General features: G+C 41.1%; 1 protein-coding gene across 12 annotated transcripts in view; it reads right to left on the bottom strand.

Moving 5' to 3' along the window:
- Positions 1–22797, bottom strand: part of vav2 (vav 2 guanine nucleotide exchange factor) — a 200014-nt gene that overhangs the window by 125114 nt on the left and 52103 nt on the right. For all 12 annotated transcript variants that reach the window (XR_004555512.1, XM_034125851.1, XM_034125856.1 and 9 more), the window contains exon 2: positions 15490–15606. Coding sequence is in view for 11 of the 12 variants with exons in the window: in XM_034125851.1 (XP_033981742.1) it covers positions 15490–15606 (117 nt within the window). In the remaining variant the exon portion in view is untranslated. The remainder of the gene's footprint in view (positions 1–15489; positions 15607–22797) is intronic.

The raw sequence follows: 22797 nt of genomic DNA, 5'->3' as shown, positions 1-22797 counted from the left end.
TTATTGCCACTCACGCATGCGCAGTGCGTATGTGCTACTTGGCCGTCGGGTGAAGTCTTTGCGGTGTGTTCCAGTGCGACTTTTTGGCCAAGACGCAGGAGACGTGAGGCAACACAACAATCAGGTCCATCGGGACGTGTTCTTTGGTGTCAGTTTGGTGTGTCAGGGCTTTAAGGAAATATAATATCTGTTTTGTATATCTATTTCAAGTGTCAAGAAATCAAGTCAATCTCAAGGTGGTCCAGAACAAAAGTCAGAGCTTTAACATCACTAAAGTCATTGGGGATTATGGTTTGTCACACTATATTCTGTAGAGAAATAAAATAAAAGTCAGAGTCGGTGTTAATTCCTTCATTTCACCCTTCTCTCTTTGTTTCAGCATCCTTTTGCAATTGGTGTCAAATAGCAAATCCTTCAACTCCCTGACTGTGTCTATTAGGCCATTATACTGCAGCACTGGCTGACTCACAATGGCCTTTCACACAATGACACACACACTTCAGGCTAAAGTCATCAACGAGTCACTTGAGATTTATATGAAGTCGTGTCAAGAGCAATACAAAGTCAGAAAGTGAAAGTTGGACTTCTCGCCGGCTGTCTTTTTGTGTGTTTCTATGTGAGCGTACAAATGCAAATAAATGCATATACAGTAGGTTTATGGGTGGCGTTTAATATGTTAGTATGTGAGCCCTGTGTTTATGAGCCATAGCATCACCCCTTGACTCAACTCTGGCTAAATGTGTGAAAACACCCGGGGAGCGAGATCAATGTCGGAGCTTTCACACCGGGAGAAAGAGGAAACGGCTCTCTATGGTCCATGAGACGCTGTGCGCTGGAATGATTTTCCATTTCTGGGAGCCAGGCTCAACCCACAACAGACTTAAACAGAAGAAGAAGAAAAAAAAGGATGATCCAGGCGTTTCAGAGGCTGTTAAACATCCCTCAGTGCGGCACAGAATGAGCCTCTGAAAACAGCAAGAGGTTCCAAGTGATATTGGAAAAGCCAGAAGGAGGAGGTGATGTATTAAACTGCCAGCAAAACAGTGCAGTGTTCTTTTTATAGTAAAAAAAAGAATGTGCGTTTGTGGCAGAGACTTGGCTAAAGGGATGCTCTAGTGTTCCTTTAGCTGCTTTTTAATGTGCCCAAAGATTCAGCAGCGCACAGTTTACATTGTTCCCATGTCACACTTAACTTCAAGGGTTTGGATGGTGTTCTATTGTATTTATAATACTTCAAAGCATTATGGATTAGTGTGAATTAACTTTAAGTTCTAACTTTGTTCTATTCCCAAAGAGAATATGGTTTATAGCCGAATGTCAGTAACACTTTAAACAACAAAAAATGCACCAAAAAACTATTATCTTTTATTTTGTTCTTTATTTGCAAGATATTATTTACCGGTACATTGTTAGACAGTGTTGTAAAAGTACCAATATTTGCTCTATTATTTAATTTGCTTTGTCATTTTCTGAGTGAAACTGTGATTTAATTAAATCCAATGGTTGGGATCACATTTCAGAACATGACTTCACAATTGACAGTGAATTATGCTAAGTGGCGGTCTACAGCCATCTCTGTGTAATGAATGCCATCCAGTGTGACTGCTGCCTGCGTGCATGTGTCCCCACAATGCTGCAACCACCACGCACAACGGCCACTCTGTTCAGGACGGGTGGAAACATGCTGTACCGGGAAGCCTGACTGTGCCAGCAGGCTAACAAAGTCTCCAGTGTGTGTGTGTGTGTGTGTGTGTGTGTGTGTGTGTGTGTGTGTGTGTGTGTGTGTGTGTGTGTGTGTGTGTGTGTGTGTGACTTCTAAAGCGCTCCATATTGGAGCAGTGTTGCAGGTGTGGGTAGATGGCTATTTTACTTTGGCCTATAATATTGTGCACAGCTTGGCACCTTCTGCCTGCATAGTGCAAATCCCACTGGGTTGAATTTAAAAAGAAATGTTTCTTTTACCAAGAAGAAATTGGATTACATCAACAACCTCGGACCAGATTTCTTTTTTGTACACCAGAAGGTCTGACTGCAGAGCCTCCAGAGTTCTTTGGATGGTCTTTTTCCTGGTTCAAAACCTTTTTCGGTTAGTTCTCTTTTCAAGCAGGCCTTTAATAGTGCTTAAACAATCAGTCGACACATATATCAAGTTGCAAGTCAACTTTGAGAAGCGTTTACAGATAATGTACTAATGTTCACACTATATTTACATATTCTCACTGGTAAAAGCTTCTTAAATATGAGCATTTACTGCTTTCTCTGTTTTGACATCATAGTAGGTTGAATATTTGTTGTCAACTAATGGCCCTTTAATGCTAATTTCCAGATATTCTTTTTGTATGCTGTGCCTCTAATGTGACATGTTTACATGCTTTAATGTTGAAAAGGTGCTTTATTTTTCTCACAGTGCTTGTGCTGCAGCACCGTTTATGTTCCTTCTGTCTGAAACTAGAGCCCAGTTTGCTTTGATTGCTCCCGCCCTTAGCCTATCACGTACTGTGTGTTGACGGCTAGCCAATACAACAGCAAGTGTTACACAGTGATGTCATTATGGTAAGAAAGAAAACAAAGGTGTCAAATAGAGCAGTTTCAGGCAGGGAGGGAAACTCTGGAGGGAACTTTGGTATGTTAGCCTTTGCAGACCCTTTACATGCACTAAAACCTATATTACACACTACATGAAATAATAATAGCGCCCCTTTGACCTAAAAAAAAGTTGCATATGTCCTATGTGTTAGCTCATAGACAATTTGTCCATTCTTATAGTATATTGTAGTGTGCTTTTGCCAAATGTAGCGGCCTGAATAAGCGTAACTACTAGTACTTCAAAGGGAAATGTGAAAACCAAATTGTGCAGAAAAATATCTTGTTCATCTCGATTCATCTTGTGAGCCCTGTGGGGATCCTGACCCCCAGGTTTAACATAAAGAAATATGTATGCAGGACATGAAGACACAGGAAGAACCACACCTACTCCTCAGCACTGTGTGCATCATTGCAGCTCAGGAAGCAGCCCTCTGAGGAGGACACTGACTGAGGGGATTATTGATGGTTGCCATTTAGGCTGACACAGGCCCAGTCTGGCAATAAGCTTCCTATCCTCTCCGCCATTGTCTGCAGTGAAACCACTCTCCTTCATCACAAAGGGCAGTAAGGTGCCCAGCTGAGCAAACGCACTCCCACTACAAAAGGATCGGCGGCAATGTCACTCTTCATTCACTTCGTCTTTTCTTCGTCTCCATTACGTCCTTAAGCGTGCTTTCGTCTTTCTTTCTTATCCTCTTATTTCATTTTTCTGAAAGTAGCTTGTCTAGTCACTGTCTGTATCTGTTCACCTCGAACTTTGCTGTTCTCCAACATTCTTTCTCCTGTCGAACACTTGACCTCTGTCTGGCAGTGTTTTCGTCTTGGCATCCAAAAGTGAGTGGGTTTCCTCTTACTTCACCTTTCTCTGTGCTTGTCTTATTATTGCATAGTCATCATTTCAGGCTGATCTGAAAAAGTTGGTTTAGAAAAAACACTAGGAATTCTAGTTTTATGGAGGTTTTCTTTATAAACCTCCAGATGTTTTATTAGGATTCCATTTTCCAATTAAACCATTACTAAATTGATCCAGAAAAGACAAAAATACACATCACAAGTTCTCTGGCATCTTACAATTGTAAATATATTACAATTATAAAATGACAGAAAACAAAGAATAGAAGCACATCCTTTCTGAGCTGAAACCAGAAAATATTTAGCTTTTTGCTTGATAAATGTATTCATTAATTTATTATCAGAATTGATTAGTTTTCAGGCGCCGCTCCAGACCTCTGCGGGCTTCACGAGACGGACATCTGACTGAGCGAGATTAGTCAGTTTCTGTCTGTTCTCCTCCATCTCTTCCTCTCCTAATCCCTCCAGCTTTCTCCCCCTTCCTCTTGAGCCTTGGGGGAGCGTCCAGAAGCAAACTAATTTCCCTTCCCCGAAGCCTCCCTTCTCTCATCGAGCTGTGTCTCCCTCCACCTCCCCTCTACCTCTTTGTCAATCTTTCGGCCTAATCTCCATAATGCAGTCTCTGGCAGGAAGCTGCTGTGCGAGCTTTGTCCAGGGCCGGGCCGCGGCTCCAGGATGATGAGCAGGTAGCTATGGGCCCTCTCTCTGCTGGTAATTGCAGCCCAGACAGACGGAGCACAGCAGGGGGTGAGAGGCTTGCACATTCACGCACACAGTTGGAGATGAAAGTAAGCACAAGTATTATTTTCTGTGGGCTGTCTCACTGAGTCAGAGGTCGGGGAAATGTCAGATATGGTCTCTTGAGTACATCCAACACTTCTACAAAAGTTTCAGTCTGCAGTCAGGTACAGGTGAACTATAGCAGTACAGACTGCTGTATGTGCTCATGATTATCTTTTGTATTTACTCTGTAGTCTTAGTTGTTACTGTCTTGTTACTGAAAGCATATTGTGACCATGTTAAGTGTTACTGTGAACTCTGGGAAAGCCCAATCAATACAGGTGTCGGTGAAATATGACACGATACCAGGTCATTACAGATATCTGGGTATTGGTGTGTTTTGCACACAAGCAACTGAAAAAAAGATGGAGAAAGAACTAAAAAGGTTTATTTTTATAACTTTTTTTTTGGTCTATATTAAAGTAAAAGCTATCAACATTTCTGGTCAATCTCCAGGTAAAATTGAATTATAGAAAATAATATATAAATAAAAAAGATATATAAATAACACATTGTTTAATGTAAAATAAAGTTCAGCAGAGCTAAGTCTTTATATATATATATATATATATATATATATATATATATATATATATATATATATATATATATATATATATATATATATATATGTGTGTGTATATATATTAGGACATTTGATAATAAAGTATATAAAATTGGTCATATTTCTATATTAGCATTTGACTAAAAATGCAGTACAAAATATCACTCTTTTTAGAAAATATCTAATAACATATTTAATTAATATTATTTATTTATACTATATAACAATTGATTTCAGCTTGTTTTGAGTTGGTTGAATATTGCTTGTTTTTTGACCATTCGCCAATGGGCATGTTTTATTATCATTATTATTATTTTATTGTTTTACTTTTCTTTTGGCACAATCTCTTCTTCCAAAGCCAAGCCTACAAATCCAGCAATGTATAATATTATTTTATTATTTTCCTGTCCAATGTTCCACCTGCCCAAAATAGGGTTAGTGTTCCCTTAAGTGTGTAAAGTTTTACCTTTACCTACACATCAGGCGGTCCACCCCAACGGCCACATAGAGCCTGTGCATCATTACTACCTGCTATGAGGCACCTGCAGGGAAATAAATGAATAGTAGCATGGAGGATGGCATCAGTTTAGTGGCGGCCGCAGGGGGGGGGGTTTATAACACCTGGCAAGCTCCCCAACATCGCACAATAGGGAGCCTGGTCGCTAGCTTATTTATTGCCCGTATCAAATGACCATCATCCGGGTAAAAACACAATAATCAGAAGCAAAAAAAGAACTCTGAGGTGAGAAAATGAAATCTTCTGGGAAGGGGAGATACACAATGAGAGGAAAAGTTGTGAAAATTAAGAAGGGGGAATATTTTAACCATATGAATTTGGCAGGAAGGTGGTACAGCAGCAGGCAGTGGGTGGATTATTAAGATCTGTAAAAGGTAGTGGGCTAGATTAACTCGCCAATATCAGTCTTCCACCATCACAGTTGAATGTGTTGCTACAACGTTCTATTATACATGCCACGGGTAATGAGAGACCATGTCATCCATTTAGTGTAATTTCCATTTTACGGCCCTTTGATAAGAGGAATCAGAGAGCACTGGCTCCAGCAGAGGCTTTATGGCCCTGGGCTTCGGGGTGCAAAGTGTGTGTTTGTGTGTCCGTCGCTGTCTATGTGGCCCGTGTGTGTCATGTAGCACTTTGATGTGCTCCTGGTGATGAACTGGACCGTGTAAAAAGCAATGACAAAGTTAATGGCTGCCATAGACAGTGCTGTCAATGATCCAATTGAGTAAAGTGGTTATTTCCACTTTCACGCATATCTGACATGGTCTTTGTTGGTTTGCACAGGCGATAATCTTGTGTTTATGTTCCCAACTGAACCTGTTGGACCGAGATGGAAACAACTTTAATCGGGTCTATGTTTGAGCATAAAAACACCATTTAGGATTTAGCTTGTGTGAGCTTCATGTGGTCATCTGCAGTTTAATAGATGATGAGAACTGAGGGTTGTGGGTTCCTCTGACCCGTGAGGGACACACTGACTCGTTGGTCCCTCGATCTTAGTGTCATTCTTACTTCAGCATCCCTAGAGCCAGTAACATTTCAGTTTATTGCTAAAGGAAACTTCAGCAAAGTCGATCACTGGTGATTTTGGTTCATTGGGACTTCAATTTCAATGTACTTTACTGTTTTGTAGTGACAGGAATATAGACCGCAACTTTGGAAAAGAGTTTTACTTCACAAACAAACAAGTTTTTTCAAATGTCAATAACAGTAAAAATTCTAACAAATATCATGACCTGAATAGGAAGCAGGAGTACTTTAGAATTACCCCTGTGTGGCAAATATTTTTTTCGATAAACCCTAATGTTCCTTTACGCCATACGTGAGAAAGCAGTGAACACGCTCATGCCTTTTTCTGTTCGGGTGACTTTACATAATCCAAACAGTCATAAAGGCATATGTGGTCATGTTTACTTCCTGACTTATCTCCTGATGTGTTCAAATGTAAACATTATATTGATTAGCTGATAGCCAAACCCTTAATGAGGGGCTGATGCACAAATGGCAGTAAACACATGGTCCATTAACACTTATAGGGTGCAGCTAACTTGCTGAACGTTACTTCCCATCTGCGCTGATACCACTAATCTGTCTGATCTTTCAATGTAATACCACCGGTAAGAGTGACCTATCGAAAAAAGACAATATTCAGACTTAATTCCAAGTTGTCTTTGCAACCCATCTGTTTCTCTGAAGTATTTTGCCAATAGAGCTCTCTTGTCAACAAACACTGAGGATTCGTTTCACGTGACATCTTTCATGATTTAATCATGGTTTATGAAAAGCAGCTTATTCCGATGATCCGGCAAAGCTGCCTCGACGTTGTGCGATGTTTGTGCCAATTGTCTCCTACAAAAATATCCTCTGCAGAGTGCTGAGCTTCTGTTTAAAGCATGACACAATGGAGGTTTGGGACATTATCTTCCGTTTTAAGAGCAAATGGGGTTTTATTACATAACATCCACACACATTCAAATGTGCGCACAATAAGTGTGATTTATGAGCCAAGTGGTTTTGGATTTCAGCCCCACAGGAGAGTAATCCCTGTGCAATGAGAAAATGATTGAGGACAAAGTCACTTTTTGGTGATTTTCTTCTTTTTTTTTCATGCCAGTGATTCCTCAGAAAAATGTACCTGTCCATCACAGCCGTCCCTGCAGGGCCTTGGAGGGAGGAATCGGGGGAGGAGAAATAATGAAGGCTTACACCAGCTGCAAGGAATTCAGAGACTCCTGCTCAGTGGGGGCTCTTCCTCTTTATCCCCCCACTTAAGTCCTGCAGCGCTCCACTGACACCACCCCAACGACAGGGACAAACCCTCCAGTGACCACTGACTCCCAAACCGAAAAGGCAATAGAGGGGTGTGATCTACAGCAGCGGGCTTTTGGGTACTCGGCACTGCACTCCAGTGATCTGGGAAAACTTCAAAGAGCTTTGCTGAGCATGAAGCATGGGCAAAATCACGTTGTCTCCATCTATCAGTTTGTCTAGCGGCACAATGTAACATTCACTGTCACCCGAATCAAAAGAGGCCAATTATTTCCACAATAGGATTCAGACTGCACAGAGCATCCAAAGTTCAATAAATGGGTTTTTATACAGCTCATCACTTTTTGTTATTTTCTCTTGTCTGGAGGATTTAAATGACACTGTTGTGCAATGCTGTCAGAGGGAAATGGTTAAGCAGATGCTTTGTTTGTCTCCAATGATAGGCACTGGTTGTTTTTTATTCCACAGAAAGGGTTTTAGTACAGCTACGGATGGTAGAGAACCACATTAGTTTTTACCAAATATTGTTATTAGTGATATTTACTTGTAACGCTAATTACTGTATATAGTAATTATGACTTAAAAGCTTGTAAAACATGAACATTATATAGTTATTTCATGTTCTCCAAAACCTCATAACTCGCAAGTGTGATATAATGGTACGCATCTTTAACAATCATCATCTTTTCAGTCTTTTTGTGATTGCAACTGATTTTCTAATTGCATTTTTCTCAACATTACATGATGCTAAATCAATGGGTATAGGATTTCTAATTATGAGGAAGCTTCCCCATTTGTATCTAGTTGTTTGGTTGTGAATGAGCTTCCAAAGAATAAAATGGGACACTCATGTGCAGGAAAAAAAAGTCTCTGGAGCAGGTGGGCAAGGAGCAGCTGGAGGGAATCCAGATGGCACCCAACATTTTTATTCTTATGATATATTTCGGGTCATCTTGACTTCAAGCTTTCGCTCATCCGTCACGCAATGTAAAATTGAGTTGTCTGAATAAAAGTCGATGGGAACACCAATCCATCTCTTCCATACTGTAACTTGGACACCTAGTGGCCTCATCCCTCACCTTCCAACAGTCAGCATCCCTGTATCCCTGACAACAACCAATTTCTCAGCAACCACCTGTTTCTGCCAGTATCCCGGTAACGAGCTGCAGGAATAATGAGGTGGTGGGAGAGAAGCGTGGAAGGGAGCCACGGAAGGGGGTCTAAACACAGGAAGGGGGAGGAAGTTCCCATTTATAATTCATGTCAGAGGAATTATCATCAGTGCTGTGGCATTTGGAATGAATTATTGATTGTGTCTTGGAAGCTTTATGTAAAAACTTGCAGTTGGGGGTCCTGATGGACAGGGCGTGAAGTAAGAGGGCACGGGGGTAAAGGAAGGAGCCACACAACTGTCTGCCGAGTGTTTTCAAGGAAGGTTATGGAGATAAATTCTCTCTACGGGGAGCACTGAGTGTATTGCTGGATCAAGGGGACATGGTGTACAGCAGTGGAGGAGGTAGTCAGAGAAGTGTAGAGAAATAGAAAACCACAATTTAAGAATACTCTATTGTTTGGGGGATTGTGTGTGGAAGTGTATCATATGATGCATAGTATTTCATGAACTGTTCATAGGATTGTTATGACAATTTAGTTCTCTAAATGGAGAGTTCAGCAACAAATACAGTTCCCGCTATCACCGTGTCATTTCCTCATCTGCAAAGAGTGCAAAAGTCCTAAATCAAGTGAAGAATACAGTGTTTGATTTAGGATTCAGAATGAAATTGTTGAGGAAGGAGTGTAGAACACTTCAAATCCACTTCCATAATGTATAACAAATCATTTCATCGTTCAGAAGCTGTCTTTTTGGACCGTGAGGAACTCGCTTAAAGTAGCATCAAAGGTGAAGTACCTCATATTGTTATTTCAGCTACTTCCCACCACTGGGGTCCATAGAGAAGACATTGATGTAACCCTAACCCACGCTGAAAAAGGTGTTCCACATATTGTGATAACCCTCTTAGCCCTCCAAAATAGACAATGTAACTGAGAGAATCATAGGTTAAAACATCTATTCTGCCCTCCATAGAAGAGGACTGCTGCTGAGGAGGTGCTCACTAATGGAATGGGACGAGCCAACCTGAGAGAGTGACCCTGTCTGCTTGACCCTTCAACCTTCCTCCATCACTTACTGCGGTGCCTCCAGCCACAGTCTGACAGGCGTGAATCACTACCTTTCTGCAGTGATTATTTTTCATTCCAAAAAAACGTGGTGTGAATCAATATCAACATGCAGTACATGAGAATGGACATTGTTCAGTAGTCTGGTATAATCTGTCTTGGCAAACAGGAACACACAATCCTCCAATGTCCATCAACAATGAATGGCTATGAATTATTTGGTCACTTCATAGTTTTAGGGAGACTTTCCCTATGGTAAAAAGGGTATTTTCTGTTGATTGTTGTCTGTATACCCTGAGTTACAAGCAAAAACGAATTAAAAATAGTAGCTATTATAGCACGACTATCAATTTTATGCTACAAAACAAGTGTAGCCCGCAGCTAACTTGCTGATTGCAAAGCAACAAAACACCTCAGGTTTCAGTCCCACAAGGAAAGATATGAATTGTAGTTTAAAAACAAAAACAAATATCAGCCAGAGATTTGAAAAAAGGGTCAAATTTGGCTGTTTGTCCATAGTGACCGGGTGTTAACAAATGTATCCTATAAAATAACACTTTCTAGGACACATGAGGAATACCATCATTTGGGCATGGTGATTGCCCAAATAATAAATGTTTTTCTCAGTAGCCAATAACATATGGCAAGCCCTACCCAGTCATGTAGAACGTAGCCATAACCCTGTAAACATATTGAGGACAGCAAGGGGTTCAAAGGTTGAATGTACTGTTGCATGCAAAATGTTCCCAGCTAGAACAAATGATCACAGGCCGTGGCTGAGGGCTTGCGACTGAGGTTAGATCCAACTTCAGTAAATAGCACTCGGGTTGGCAGACGGGCCAACGGCGGCTGAGGCACGTTTCCAGATGTAAGCAGCACTGGGCGTGGATGCTAAGCAACTAGCTATTTTTAGCGGCAGAGCGCAGGAAGGAAATGAAAGGAACAGAGTTCAGTGCGGGATTCAGAGCAGAAGAGAGAGTAATCAAACACCGCCGACCAATGGCAATCACAGCGCCCTGACACAATGGCTGCTCGCCTGCCGCTAGCTTAGTCTTATCACAACATACTCGCTGAGAGTGTGGGTGTGAGATGAATGAGTCGGGAGAGGAGGACAGTGAGAAAGAGGGGGATAGATGAATGGGGTGGGGAAGTGAGGAGGAAAGAAAAGTGTTGGAAAAAGAAAGCATTTGGTGCAAATTAAATCATGGGGATTTCTGTGTTTCCTTCACATCGCAAATCCATCTGTTTCAAAGTCTGATCCATGTTAAGTAAACTGATTACATGCTGGGAGTCACACAAAACTTCGGAAAACTCATACAACAGAACATGCTTACTTATGGTAGCTAAAATGACCACGTTATTATCACAGTTTCAATAAATTGGAAGGGTTTACAAATCCAAACAGATTGCTGAAAATATGTCTGCCAAGTGATGGCTGTTTCTTAAAAAACAATGAGTGCACACTGAGTGACTAATTTCCATTCCGATGCAGTGCACAGATAACATCCATTCACCTTGACAGTGTTCTATCAAGCCAATGAGCGGGGCTTGGATGGCTGACACTTGGCGAGTCAGTCAGTCATGACTCCGGGGCTGTTTAGATGAGATAGAAAGTGAAGCGAGCAACACCGTCTGCATTTCAAACAAATGACGCCATTCCCATTTAATGAAGACGGCAAAATCTGTCAGAAAGCTTCCTTCCTATTCGCCACGCTCCAGTCACAGATGGGAAAATTACCAAACTGTTGATAGATGGTTAACAGGTGCGGGCTAATTATGCTAATCATGGCAACAGCCAAATAAACTGATTGCCATGTTCATTTAAATGACAGCAATGTTCCTTTGGTGGCTAATTAAAATAGGTCGGGATGAAGTAAACGAGGCGGCTGGGTTTTCGGATTGGAGGGAGGGCGTTTAAATAAAAAGCCTTCTCTGGGGTCCACTGTAATAAGCTGTATTTCATTGGTTTAATGATGTCATAATGAATTTCTAATGACGGGGGATGGGTCATGGGGGCGAAGAGGAGAAGTGAGCAATATGTGCATTAAACTGTAACGCTACGTTCTCCCCCTGCGTGAAGCGGCGGCAACGAGGGAGCCCTAGCTCATGTTGCGGGTGGCGTAGGCTAACCCTGGTTGAAATGAGCTGGGTAATGAAAATAAAGATCGGTAGAGGACATCGAGCATCGTATGTGCTCCATCTGTTTCGATAGTAGCCCCACTGGAAAGAGTAGGGGAAGGTTTTGAAGGGGCAATTACTTTTTTCCTCAGCATTGGGCCCAGTTGGCCCCGGTCTCCATTTGCATGTGACCCGGAGAAAGGCATCATTAGACGAAGAGAAGGCGGTTCAAAGGCCAGGGGAGATGAACTCTGGGGGACCCTGACAGCCACCGTGCAGGTATGAAAAGTGGATAGGGGCTGATTAATGTTTATAGAGGCAGCTGCTGTCGATACCCTCCACCTAACCTCGTCTCCCTGTAGTCCTTCGTTTTAATTCCCTTCGTCCAGAGGAGATTAAAAATCTACAGTGTAGGGTATGTCTTTGCAAACAGCCCGTTTGTTTCCAAAAGGACTGTGCCGGGGAAACAGGCAGAGCTCCACCTTTCCTTTCACTAATACAACTATACTCTTCCCTCTACCTGTATTCTATGTCCCTGTCTTCTTCTGCTACACTTTGATAAAACGCTGCATTTTGAATTGCTTAAACCAACGTTTGCCTAATCCAAATTTGGATTTCTAATCACAACGCCAGAAGAGAAACAAGATTGGAAAGCACTCAAGCAAAACCTGTCAGCATTGGAGGGATGGATCATACAAATTGCATCCAATGTGGCTGAACTCTATGACTGCAACCTATGTTCATGCTAAAAGGTTAAGCGTAAGCTAAAGACAGAACAAGTTTCATCAAAATATTCTCATTTTAACAGAACATCCTAACAAAACTAGAAAAGATCATTTGTAAATATTAAAGTTAGATCAATAGATTTGTTCTAGCTGTTGTTAATGGAAAACAATATTGATTTGTATACTTTATATGATGGGGTTTATAATAGCTCTCAGTCTGAAAGGATGCATCCTTTTATTAAATTGTGCAAACAGTTCACAACCTGGATTTTAGTCTAACAAAACGTACATTCTTTATCTAAGCGTTTCCACTTCTTCCTAAGTGTCAGGTGAAAAACAAAAGAATGATATGGAGAGAAAAGACGAATGATACCGTACTACGATGTATGCTTGAAGTTAGTATTCCTTTTGTTTGCAGTCGGATGTGCCCACAAAGAAACCTTTGTGTAAAGGTAACAAAAGAGGAAAGAGCACATCCAGGGATGAGATCCAACAAAAAAAGAGACTTACTACTGCAGGTATAAAAAATAGCCCCCTTTTTATCTTCCGTTTATTAGGCATTCTCATTATTTAAATGTATGCCACATTAGTAGGGATCTGCTCGATTCAATATATTATAATGTGATGTTTGGCCTTAATGGAAAATCAATGGCGAGACAAGCCCGCCACCGCTGCGACTATACAAAAGCAATTTCCAAATTGACATATGGAGGGCCTGTGTGATTGATTCTGACTGCTGTTGGATTTTAATACCGTTCACTGCGAGCTCATTGACTCTCAGACATCGTCTTGTGGTTTATCTACAAACTGCCAAATGAGTCCTTGTCTCCTTTTTCTTCTCCCTCATCTTTTCTTTCTCCGTCTTTCTTCTGCCTCTGTTCACAGCCTGACGCCGGGAGTGTGGATGTTCCAAATTAAATATATTAGATAAACGAGCAGATGACTTTCTGCAAATACATCCTCTTTGCAATCGATCACAGCCAGATGTAATGCGGTTTCACCTCCACCAAAGCAATCCTCGCCATTGGAGTACAAATTGTACATATTTGTTCATTCAGCTGAAGAGGTACACTATTAACATTCCCTCCTCATAAATCCTGACACACTGGCATCAGCTGCCCACATCTGTTTAATTACATCATGCTATCCCTACTGCTTGTTTTAACAGCTTACTAACCAAGAAAGAGGATAAGACCCCAACCACTCTGTCTCTCACGCCAAACAACACACTCTGAATAGTCAAGGGGATTAGAAAGTAGAGAGAAACAATCCACTTTCAGGAGTTTAGGTCAACAGCAGGGTATGCAGATCATGGATTACCAGCCAATCCATCCCCTCCCCCCTCCTCTATCACCCGTGTGTTTCCACCTTTCATGTTCATGAAAATGAAAAGAAAATATGGTTCAAGCAGCTGGCATCTTTCCCTTGTTTTACAGCAGTTTTGGATTGATGTTGAAATTCCAGATTGTATTACCGACTTTAATTGTATTTTGGACTTCATTCTTCCATCATTCAACGGTAATCCAGGTCTGGGTCAGTGACCCCTTTTCCAACAACTAAGAACTGGTTCTGTTACAGTTCACACACCTAGTTGTGTACTCTACGGAGCATTTCCACCAAATAAATGAGAACCTGAACACTTGGTTCTTAACCAATAAGGTTTTTTCTTGAACGTGACAGTTGCTGGTAATTACACGTTGAAAGAGGGGTCGGTGTCTTGCAATTAATAATCTAGTACTTCTTATCCTCTGGCAGTTGGTTTTGGATTAAAACGGAAATATGTAATTACATAACTACAGCTTGCAATATTACATTTGATATCTTGTAAACACGGTGTACTTTCATTGTGCATTATGCAATGGCCTTCGTTGATGACGCAACCTTGATTACGATTGTTTTGCTAGAAACAAGCAGTAAGGGAGAGGGTTTTCTAGATAGCATTACGGTTCCAAGAATCCTGACAGAACCAGTTCAAGAACAGACCTAAGAAAAGGGTTAGGATATAGCAGACCGAGCATCCAGATGTTCCTGCCTCCATCTGCAACTCTTGCTCCTTATGGTGGATCCTTAGACCTCCCCGGGCCAGGTGGAATCTGTAATCCCTCCTGAGTTTTCTGGGTCAGGCAAAGCCAACTGGTGGTAAACATGCCAGCACATGTCCATGCTCTCAGGTCTGATGTTTAACCACCTTGTGATGCAAAAGACCAGCAGGTCTACTTGGATCTCTTTCTGGATGTCTGAACCCAAAAAGCGCCAACTCAATTCAAGTCCCGAAAGAAGGGAAAAAATAGACCTAGAGAGCATTTCATAAATACAAATATCCACTTGATTACCCCATAAAACTCCACATAAACCTTAAATGATGTGCGAGTGAGTCAGCCATCTTTACTGCTGAGCCAACACACACTGCCACACTGCATTCTTTTAGCATCAGCTTGTTAGAAAGCAGAGTGAAGTTCAAATCTACACACTCAGTGACATGAAATGAGATTGCTGACCCTGAAGTGTAACAGCATCCCTCCGCTCTGTATTGAAGTTAAAGTAACTGACAGATTTAACTTCAAGTCTTCAAACCAAAGCAAATCACCGGTGCATGTTGTGCTAAACTGTAGATGAACTCCCACAAGCCTGTTCTCTTCCACAACACATGCACACAGTGTATCAGCCCACATGAGCGTGAACATAACATACGCCACATTTTAGCTTTCCATCTGACAGCAGAAGGACATCGCTCCTGCTGTAAATGGTGTAATGAGGGACACAAGCGGCGTCATGTCTCTGAGCGCACGCCGTAACTAGAATGTAGCCTCGGGGCAGCCTCGTTTAGGAGCAGATCACAGTTCAACTGCAGAGCGTTTGGAGGCTGCCAAGAAGAGCGTCCATCAAGTCTAACTCACCTTGCCGAAGTCCCTGACATCAAAGAGGTCGAACGGGTCGAACAGCTCACTGTTACGCAGGCCGAACTTGTCGTGGCACACCTTGAGGAACGTCCGGATGTTCTTCAAACACAGGAACTAGAAAAAAAGAAGGGAAAAACATGAATGTATGCTTGAAGGTAAACGTGCATAGACAATTCAAGCCACATCATATTGGATTCATACCAGTGTGGTAACAGTATGATTAAACAAGCAGATTATTTGTTGGAAGAAACATGTTCAGCCAGTCTGTTAATATCCCCCCCATCAAGGTAGCAGGTTTCGGGTAAGTATTTAATTTCCTGGTTGATGATTGGCAGGCTCTCCTGGTGCATTAGAGATTATTCAGCCGTGGAAGGTGAGGCTGATTGCTGCTCCTGAGACCGATGGTCTGCCTCTCTGATCCAGATAAGGAGAGCCACAAGAGGAGCCTGTCTCCTGACATCAGAGCACAGACAAGGCGTCCTAACGCAGGCCCACCAACAAAGAGCTGACCCTGGATAAAGCTGGTGTATTGGACTGTGACCTCACACTGACAGGTCAGGGGTCACAATTCTGACAAACAACAACCATGAAAATGTCTTTAAGAAGAACACTAAGCTCTGGTATTTAGTGACCATCACTCTCTTTCTTAATCTCAATTCAAGACATTTTACTTCCTACATTTGCTATAGCTCTATTCTAGTTAATTGTATGTTTAACTGCACATTAATATACAGTATACAATTCTTAATTATATTATATTTTATTTAAATTGCAAATGTATCACGTATATTTAACTAGGTATCTTTATATAATTGTTTTACATTTGTATTTCAAATGGCTCAACCATCACGGAACCCAAATTCCAACCAATGATAAATAAAGTAATTTAATAATTAACTGTTTTAATTATCTTCTATCCTAATTCTTTAGAAATGCCTTATATTTGCGATCTACAAAAGTGAAAAGAATATGTCAAATGTGCCATTTAACCAGTTCTACGTGGACCTATGAACTAGAGCCTGACAGATACAATGGGGATGCCTCTTCATTGGCCAATGTTTTCGCTTATTGCGGATTGTTATCTGCTTTTTCCACAATGGCTACTTTCCAGTCCTGCAAATAAAGCATCTGCCACCTTGAGACTGATAGCCAATATAAAAAGGGAATGGTGGAGTTCACCGGGACTCCCCAGCGGCCATGAATACCCATAATAAAGTGCATAATATATAATCTCTGGTCACGAATATGGACGCTCTGAAATATGCCATCACACAGATAAACCTGGAGGGGCTAGGGAAACGGACCAATAACTGCACAGGAGTATTGAAATATTAATGATAAGCATAACTGCCTCCTATCTCACACTTTCCCTGTGTGTGAGGAACACATTACCTAGCATGTCAATCTGGATGCTGCTCAGATATGCCTTTCTGTCTCTCTGTACGTGAGAGATATGAAAACACGGAAGAAAAACAACCAGGAACAAGTTTGAGCGAGAAAGACTAAAGAACATAATTAATCGTTTCCTGTTCAGCTGGACACACATTACGACAAATAACACATTAACCGGGTAATGGCTGTTGCTAAACCTAGTAAAGCAAGTCACGCTTCACATTTAAGTATGGCTGAACAATTATTGAGTTTTATTTCTAATCACGATGTTGCCTTCCAAGTTAATCGAGATGAAACTATTACTGTTCTGCTTTCGGTTTCACAGTGATGCTCTTGTTTTGTCTCAGTAATATAAATCAAGCCATTCCTCTTTCCTTTACAGTGGTGAGCTTTTGCCCCTCCATTATAGCCCAAACGTTTTCTTACTCTTTATTAGGATCCCCATTAGCACTAGCATGAGCATTAGCTATTCCTACTGGGGTCCGCACACACACACACACTCATACGAAAACCTAAACAACAAACAAATCATCATTTCATGGTATTCAAATTTCAATATGATGTGAAAACGGAAATGATCATCCCATTTTAACCATCATTAAGCCGAACATAAATATTACAAATAGTTGTAAATACCCACAGACCATTATACTTTATGATGAAGAGATGTTTCACTTTCAACTTTTACTTGTACTTCTTACTGAATAATATGGACTGGCAATGAATTCCAAGTGAAACAAAATCACTGAAACTAACAATATAAAACTCACTCCCAGTGTGAGAGTGAGATTGTAGCTTTTGCAGACCATTTACATGCACACAAACCTGTATGACGTACTAAAGGAAAGGGAAAACAAAAAAATAATAATAGGGCCCCTTTAATAAATGATGTTTTGTAAATCAATGCATAACAGTGTTAAATAACAGCAATCTCCATTATGACCAAAATAATGGTGATTATGGTTGTTGCCATGATTGATCAGCCCTACTTCTGGGTTTTCTTAACATGCCGACATCAGATACTTCAATGTGCTGCAGAGCATCGCCACTCCCCATGCATTCAAGTGCAAAATGTTGTCTTTTAAACCTTTCTGCAGTTTGATGATGCAGTGTTTCCTGTTGCTACGACTACGCGTGTGGTGCATTATCCTGTAGTAATTAGCTTTTGAAAATACGCTGCAGAAATCCCCTTATTGATGCCCCTCCAGTGAATTCAGATAAAAGCAGCACAGTTCCATCTGATACGGTTTCCTGGTATTCTGTGGCATTTAGCTCGGCCTCTCCTGGCCACACCTGAGAGCCCTGCTGACTCATTCTCATTCATGTGTGCACATCTGCCCCGTCCCAGTGTCGTGGCTGTGAACCCCATAAGAGAGCTGCGGCGGCCGACAACGAGCGACGCGATTGGTCGGCTAGCCCAAGTGACATTTGCAGTTCAGCGGCGAAGGTTATCGTGTCTGCAGATCCTCACGTGCGGTGGGAGAAAAAAAAAAAGCGTATTTTCTCAGCACCAGATATGAAAAGGTAACATTTGCTGGAGTGGTTTGTGGACGAGAGAGATATGGATCAGGGGGGAGAAGATGTGTCTGACATTCTAATATATGTTTGGTGATAAGAGAGCCGGGATGTGGGTAGGGAGAAAGAATTGCTATGATCTTGATGAAAGAAAAAACACCCTATTTCTCATGGAGTGGAGAGTGTGAGAGCACCTGGGAATAAACAGGCTGTGGTCATCTCCTTAGGCGGAGGCCGCCCTCAGCACAATCCATCTGGAATTACCTCACTGTGCAACACACTCCAGGCGAGGTGCAGACCGCCCTCCATTTCTCACTGTGTTGTGAGTACATCTCACACACATACTGTACTACATTGACTTCAATGCGGAAAGTATTTAGAGAAAAAATAATAATGATAGAGATAGAAATGCATCACCTTGGTTTGCAGGAACTCCGTGATGTCACATTCATATTAGTAGAAATAATCTATGTATTCATTAGAATCAGAATACGTCATTTATTTTAAGGACATTTTTGTTCTGGTGACATTTGCTGCATTTTAGAATATAAATTAAAAACAATTTAAATCATTAAAATAACTTGAAAGATATTTATAATAACATAAGTTAGTTAGAGTAAGAATGTGCAATAAAAAGATAACGTAAAAAGAATATATTTATAGAAAAATAAGAAGTTAAAGGACAATTATTCACATTGTAATAAAATCCGTATATTACCACAGTGGTGTTTACGTATTTATAAGATAGTAATGCCTAATTGCAAATCAATTATGATTTTTAGTTGCAACTTTACAAACATGTCTGAATGATCAAAAACATTGATTATTTTCTCTAAATATTCTTGTCGGTAACTGCAACAGATTAAACGTCTCATTTTCGAAATCGCAGTTTGGATCATTACTGTAATATTCATTTCATTTGTTTCCATTTCTCCAGAACCCTGTTGTTGCAATTTGAAAAACAAACACAAACAAACCCCACTATATGGTTTTAGAACATTGTAATAAAAGTTGATTGCTGAATTTGGAGTGGTGTTTGTTCCGCTTTGTTGGGAATTGCATTATTGATTCCCATTTTGTGCACATGCCTGAGACTCTTCTGCAGAGCAATCTTTTTCTTCACAGCAAGACATTTCTGTGGCCAAGGGATTTCAAATAAAGAGAAACAAAATGTGTGAGGGCAGTATAAACACCAGTGTGTAGAAATGTTTACCACTCGCTTCAGGTGTTTGCCATTTGAAGGTACCATTGTGTCAGCCTCATTACTCCTGGCTCACTTCGTACTTTGACTGGCTGCTGAAAGTGGGCTTCTCAAGGTTTCTCCGTGCTCGCAGCGTGAGCAGTATTCATCAAATGTAAATGTGTGTACTGACTTTAATGTTTACAAATTAAAAAAACATTGCTATAGGGTGGAATAAATCAAAACAGAAGGTCAAAAAGAGCTTGGGAGTGGATAAGGAAGAAGAAAATAAAGACGCCTGTGGTCTCTTTCTTTGGTGGGGTCGTGTGCTCCAGTGAAGCGACGGCTCAGATTTTGACTTCTCAGTTGAGAGCAAACAACTGTTAAAAGAGGCAGGCTTGTTTCCAGGTGAGGCGGGGGAAGAGGAGACAGAGTTCAATGGAGGAAGGAGGCAGGAGGAAGAAGAGCAGCAAGGAGGAAAGAGTCGGGTAACAAAGACCCGTCACATCCCATGACAAGCCCCTCAACCGTATCACTGCGCCGCATCACACGGGGAATAATGCATTATTCCTCTGGGAGGTTGGCCCTTCTCTGCACACACTCCTACTGTACATGCTCATATCTGAGGAGATACAAATTAGAGCTTCCTCAACAAAAGCATATTGAGGAAAAGGGGTGCAGGGAAAGTCTGGAGATATGGGAAGTAGAGGAGGGGGAGGGAGAGGGGAAAGGTCTTTTTGCTAAAACTGAAGCTCTTTGGTGTCAGGAAAGAAGGGGTGTTATGGAGTCGAAAACCTGGAGACAAAACACCCGTGGGAGAGAAATAGGAAAAGAGGAGGAAGCTGCAGATAAATCTGAGAAACTAGATCAAGAAACTGATCTGATAAATGTTTCCTGGATCGATTACCTGCTAGTGATTCACACATGTGATGCGAATTGAAAATACATTATTTTTAAAAAGCATGTTGAGTGATCTTTGTGTCTGTTGGCAACCAAACGAGAATATCAAATTGTACAAATTAGTAGAACGCATGATGTATACATTTAAAAAAAAGCAGTTTCAGTAGCTGCAGATGGAAAGATTTGTACATCCTTTAAAACCAGGTATGTTATACAGATGGGGAATCCCCCCATAAGCAGCTGTGTCTCTTCATGTTGACATTAGTTCAATCACGTGATAAACAAAAATACCAAGAAATCTGTTCAAAAACTAGCAAACAGTTCTAGTTAAGGTGTGTTCTGCAGAAACACATGTTGTACTTGGCTCTGGCTCATCTTATTTCCCACGGCAGAGATAACGCTGTCATTGTCTTGGGAAATAAGCAGTTAGTTCTAATTTAATAACATTTATTAAGTCATTAAAAATAAAAAAGCATTTTTTTTGTCAGTTTCAGAGTCATTCTATAGGCCCCAGGAGAAGCGTTACATGGCCCTACAGGTGCTTTGTGAAAACGAGAAATAATTGGCGAGATGAACTCAATGTTTGCTGCCAGTAGTGGGGAATGCCAAACAACAGATACAAGTGTAAAGATATAGGACGTTCCTCTCCATGACCAAAGACCACTTCTGTTTTAAAATATAGAATAGATCAATTGTCGCAATGATACACTTCCTCTTCTGCCTTCTTCCGAAAAAGGCCGGATCAGGAAGTCTTTCATCCAAATTTGGCGTATTCATGACCTTAACTTCGTAATGAGGAAACTATATGGACGCTACAAAGAAGATATGTTGTATTTTATTGGTGAGAACAATTATTTACTTTTCGCATGCCATGATGCTGACTTCAATTCAGTCACTAATATTTTTAGAGATTTTGAGGAACATTCTCGTGATATTTCCCTTTTCATTTTAACATACTGTCCCCCACATGAATGCAGCACCAATTCTAATATTTTGCAATGTTACAAACATGAGAGATAATTGGTGAATCCGCACATTTCTTCAGATCCACTCATTGGCCCATGCGACACCCATCCACCAAGTTTCAGGAAGTTTCATGAAGTAGTGTTTTCTGTATTGCTGCTGAAGGCAGACAGACCGAACAAACCAAGTTGAAAACCTAACCTCCGTGATGGGAAGACATCTTTATCAGAAAATCAATAAAGAGCAGTCTACTGTTTAGGACTCAGGGGGGAGGTAACTTGCTTAACTTGAAAAAAGCATCTCTTTGTCCACTTTACTTCTTCCACCAAACACAAACTGAATGGGAAAGCGACTGCATTTATCTTAGTCTTAACAACCATTTAAATCCATTTTACATAAAGAAATCAGACTTCACCCATTCACACGCCATTTGGAGCAATGTAGGGGTTTGCCCAATTGGACACATTGATATGTTGAGTGCGGGGGCTGGGGCTCAAACCACCAACCTTCTGATTGGCTGACAACAATCTATCTGCCAAGTCACAGCCATCCAAATTATATTTGGAGATTCCTTAAGTAGGCAATCTTGAGCAAAGGATATTTAAATGTTTTTGAAATAAAACATCATGTGTGTCTGTGGGCATTAAAGGAATCAATAATAATGTTATTTAGAGAGGAGGATTAATAGAAGAGTCGAGGGTTTATGACAAACACACTGAGGTGAGTCAGACAGACGATCAGATACCCAGACAGCCGCTCAGAGAACAGGACTCCATAAAAGAGACTGATGCCTGTCTGGGAACTGCGAGGCATCCACATACTGTCGCAGAAAAGTATTTGACTCACTTTTATAATATCCTTGTGTGGCTCTTACTTGCTCACGTGTATCTCATTTACTGGCGTTCACTTCTTTGCTAATCTTGGGAAAAGTCCTTATTAAGAAGATTGGTTTCAATCTTGTTAGTTACAATCTATGCACACCAACAGTATGACCTTCGACTTCTGTTGAACTGAGAACATCCTGATACTGCTTTATTGCAAGAAATACAATCTGACAAAGACAGCTGCTTTGAGTCTGTATCCACATTCGATGAATAAAAAGGCAACCACAATACTCATCTTCTCACACACACCCTTCGCCTCGTGTTGTGTCTCCGGCGGTGGATCATTCCACACCTTTCCAACAACAGGAAGGAGGCTCTCAGCAGGTGAGAAACCACAAGAAACAGCAGGCTGAGTTTTTTCCGACAATCACACGTACCTACACAAATGCACACACACACACACACACACGGCAGGTAGAGGTGATGATGGATCTCGTAAACTCCTGAGTTTGGTTAATGATCCCGCAGCCG

Source organism: Trematomus bernacchii, unplaced genomic scaffold (genome assembly GCF_902827165.1).
Source record: "Trematomus bernacchii unplaced genomic scaffold, fTreBer1.1, whole genome shotgun sequence".
Taxonomy (NCBI): domain Eukaryota; kingdom Metazoa; phylum Chordata; class Actinopteri; order Perciformes; family Nototheniidae; genus Trematomus; species Trematomus bernacchii.
The sequence above is the reverse complement of the archived record's forward strand: the minus strand, read 5'-3'. Positions and strand labels throughout refer to the sequence as shown.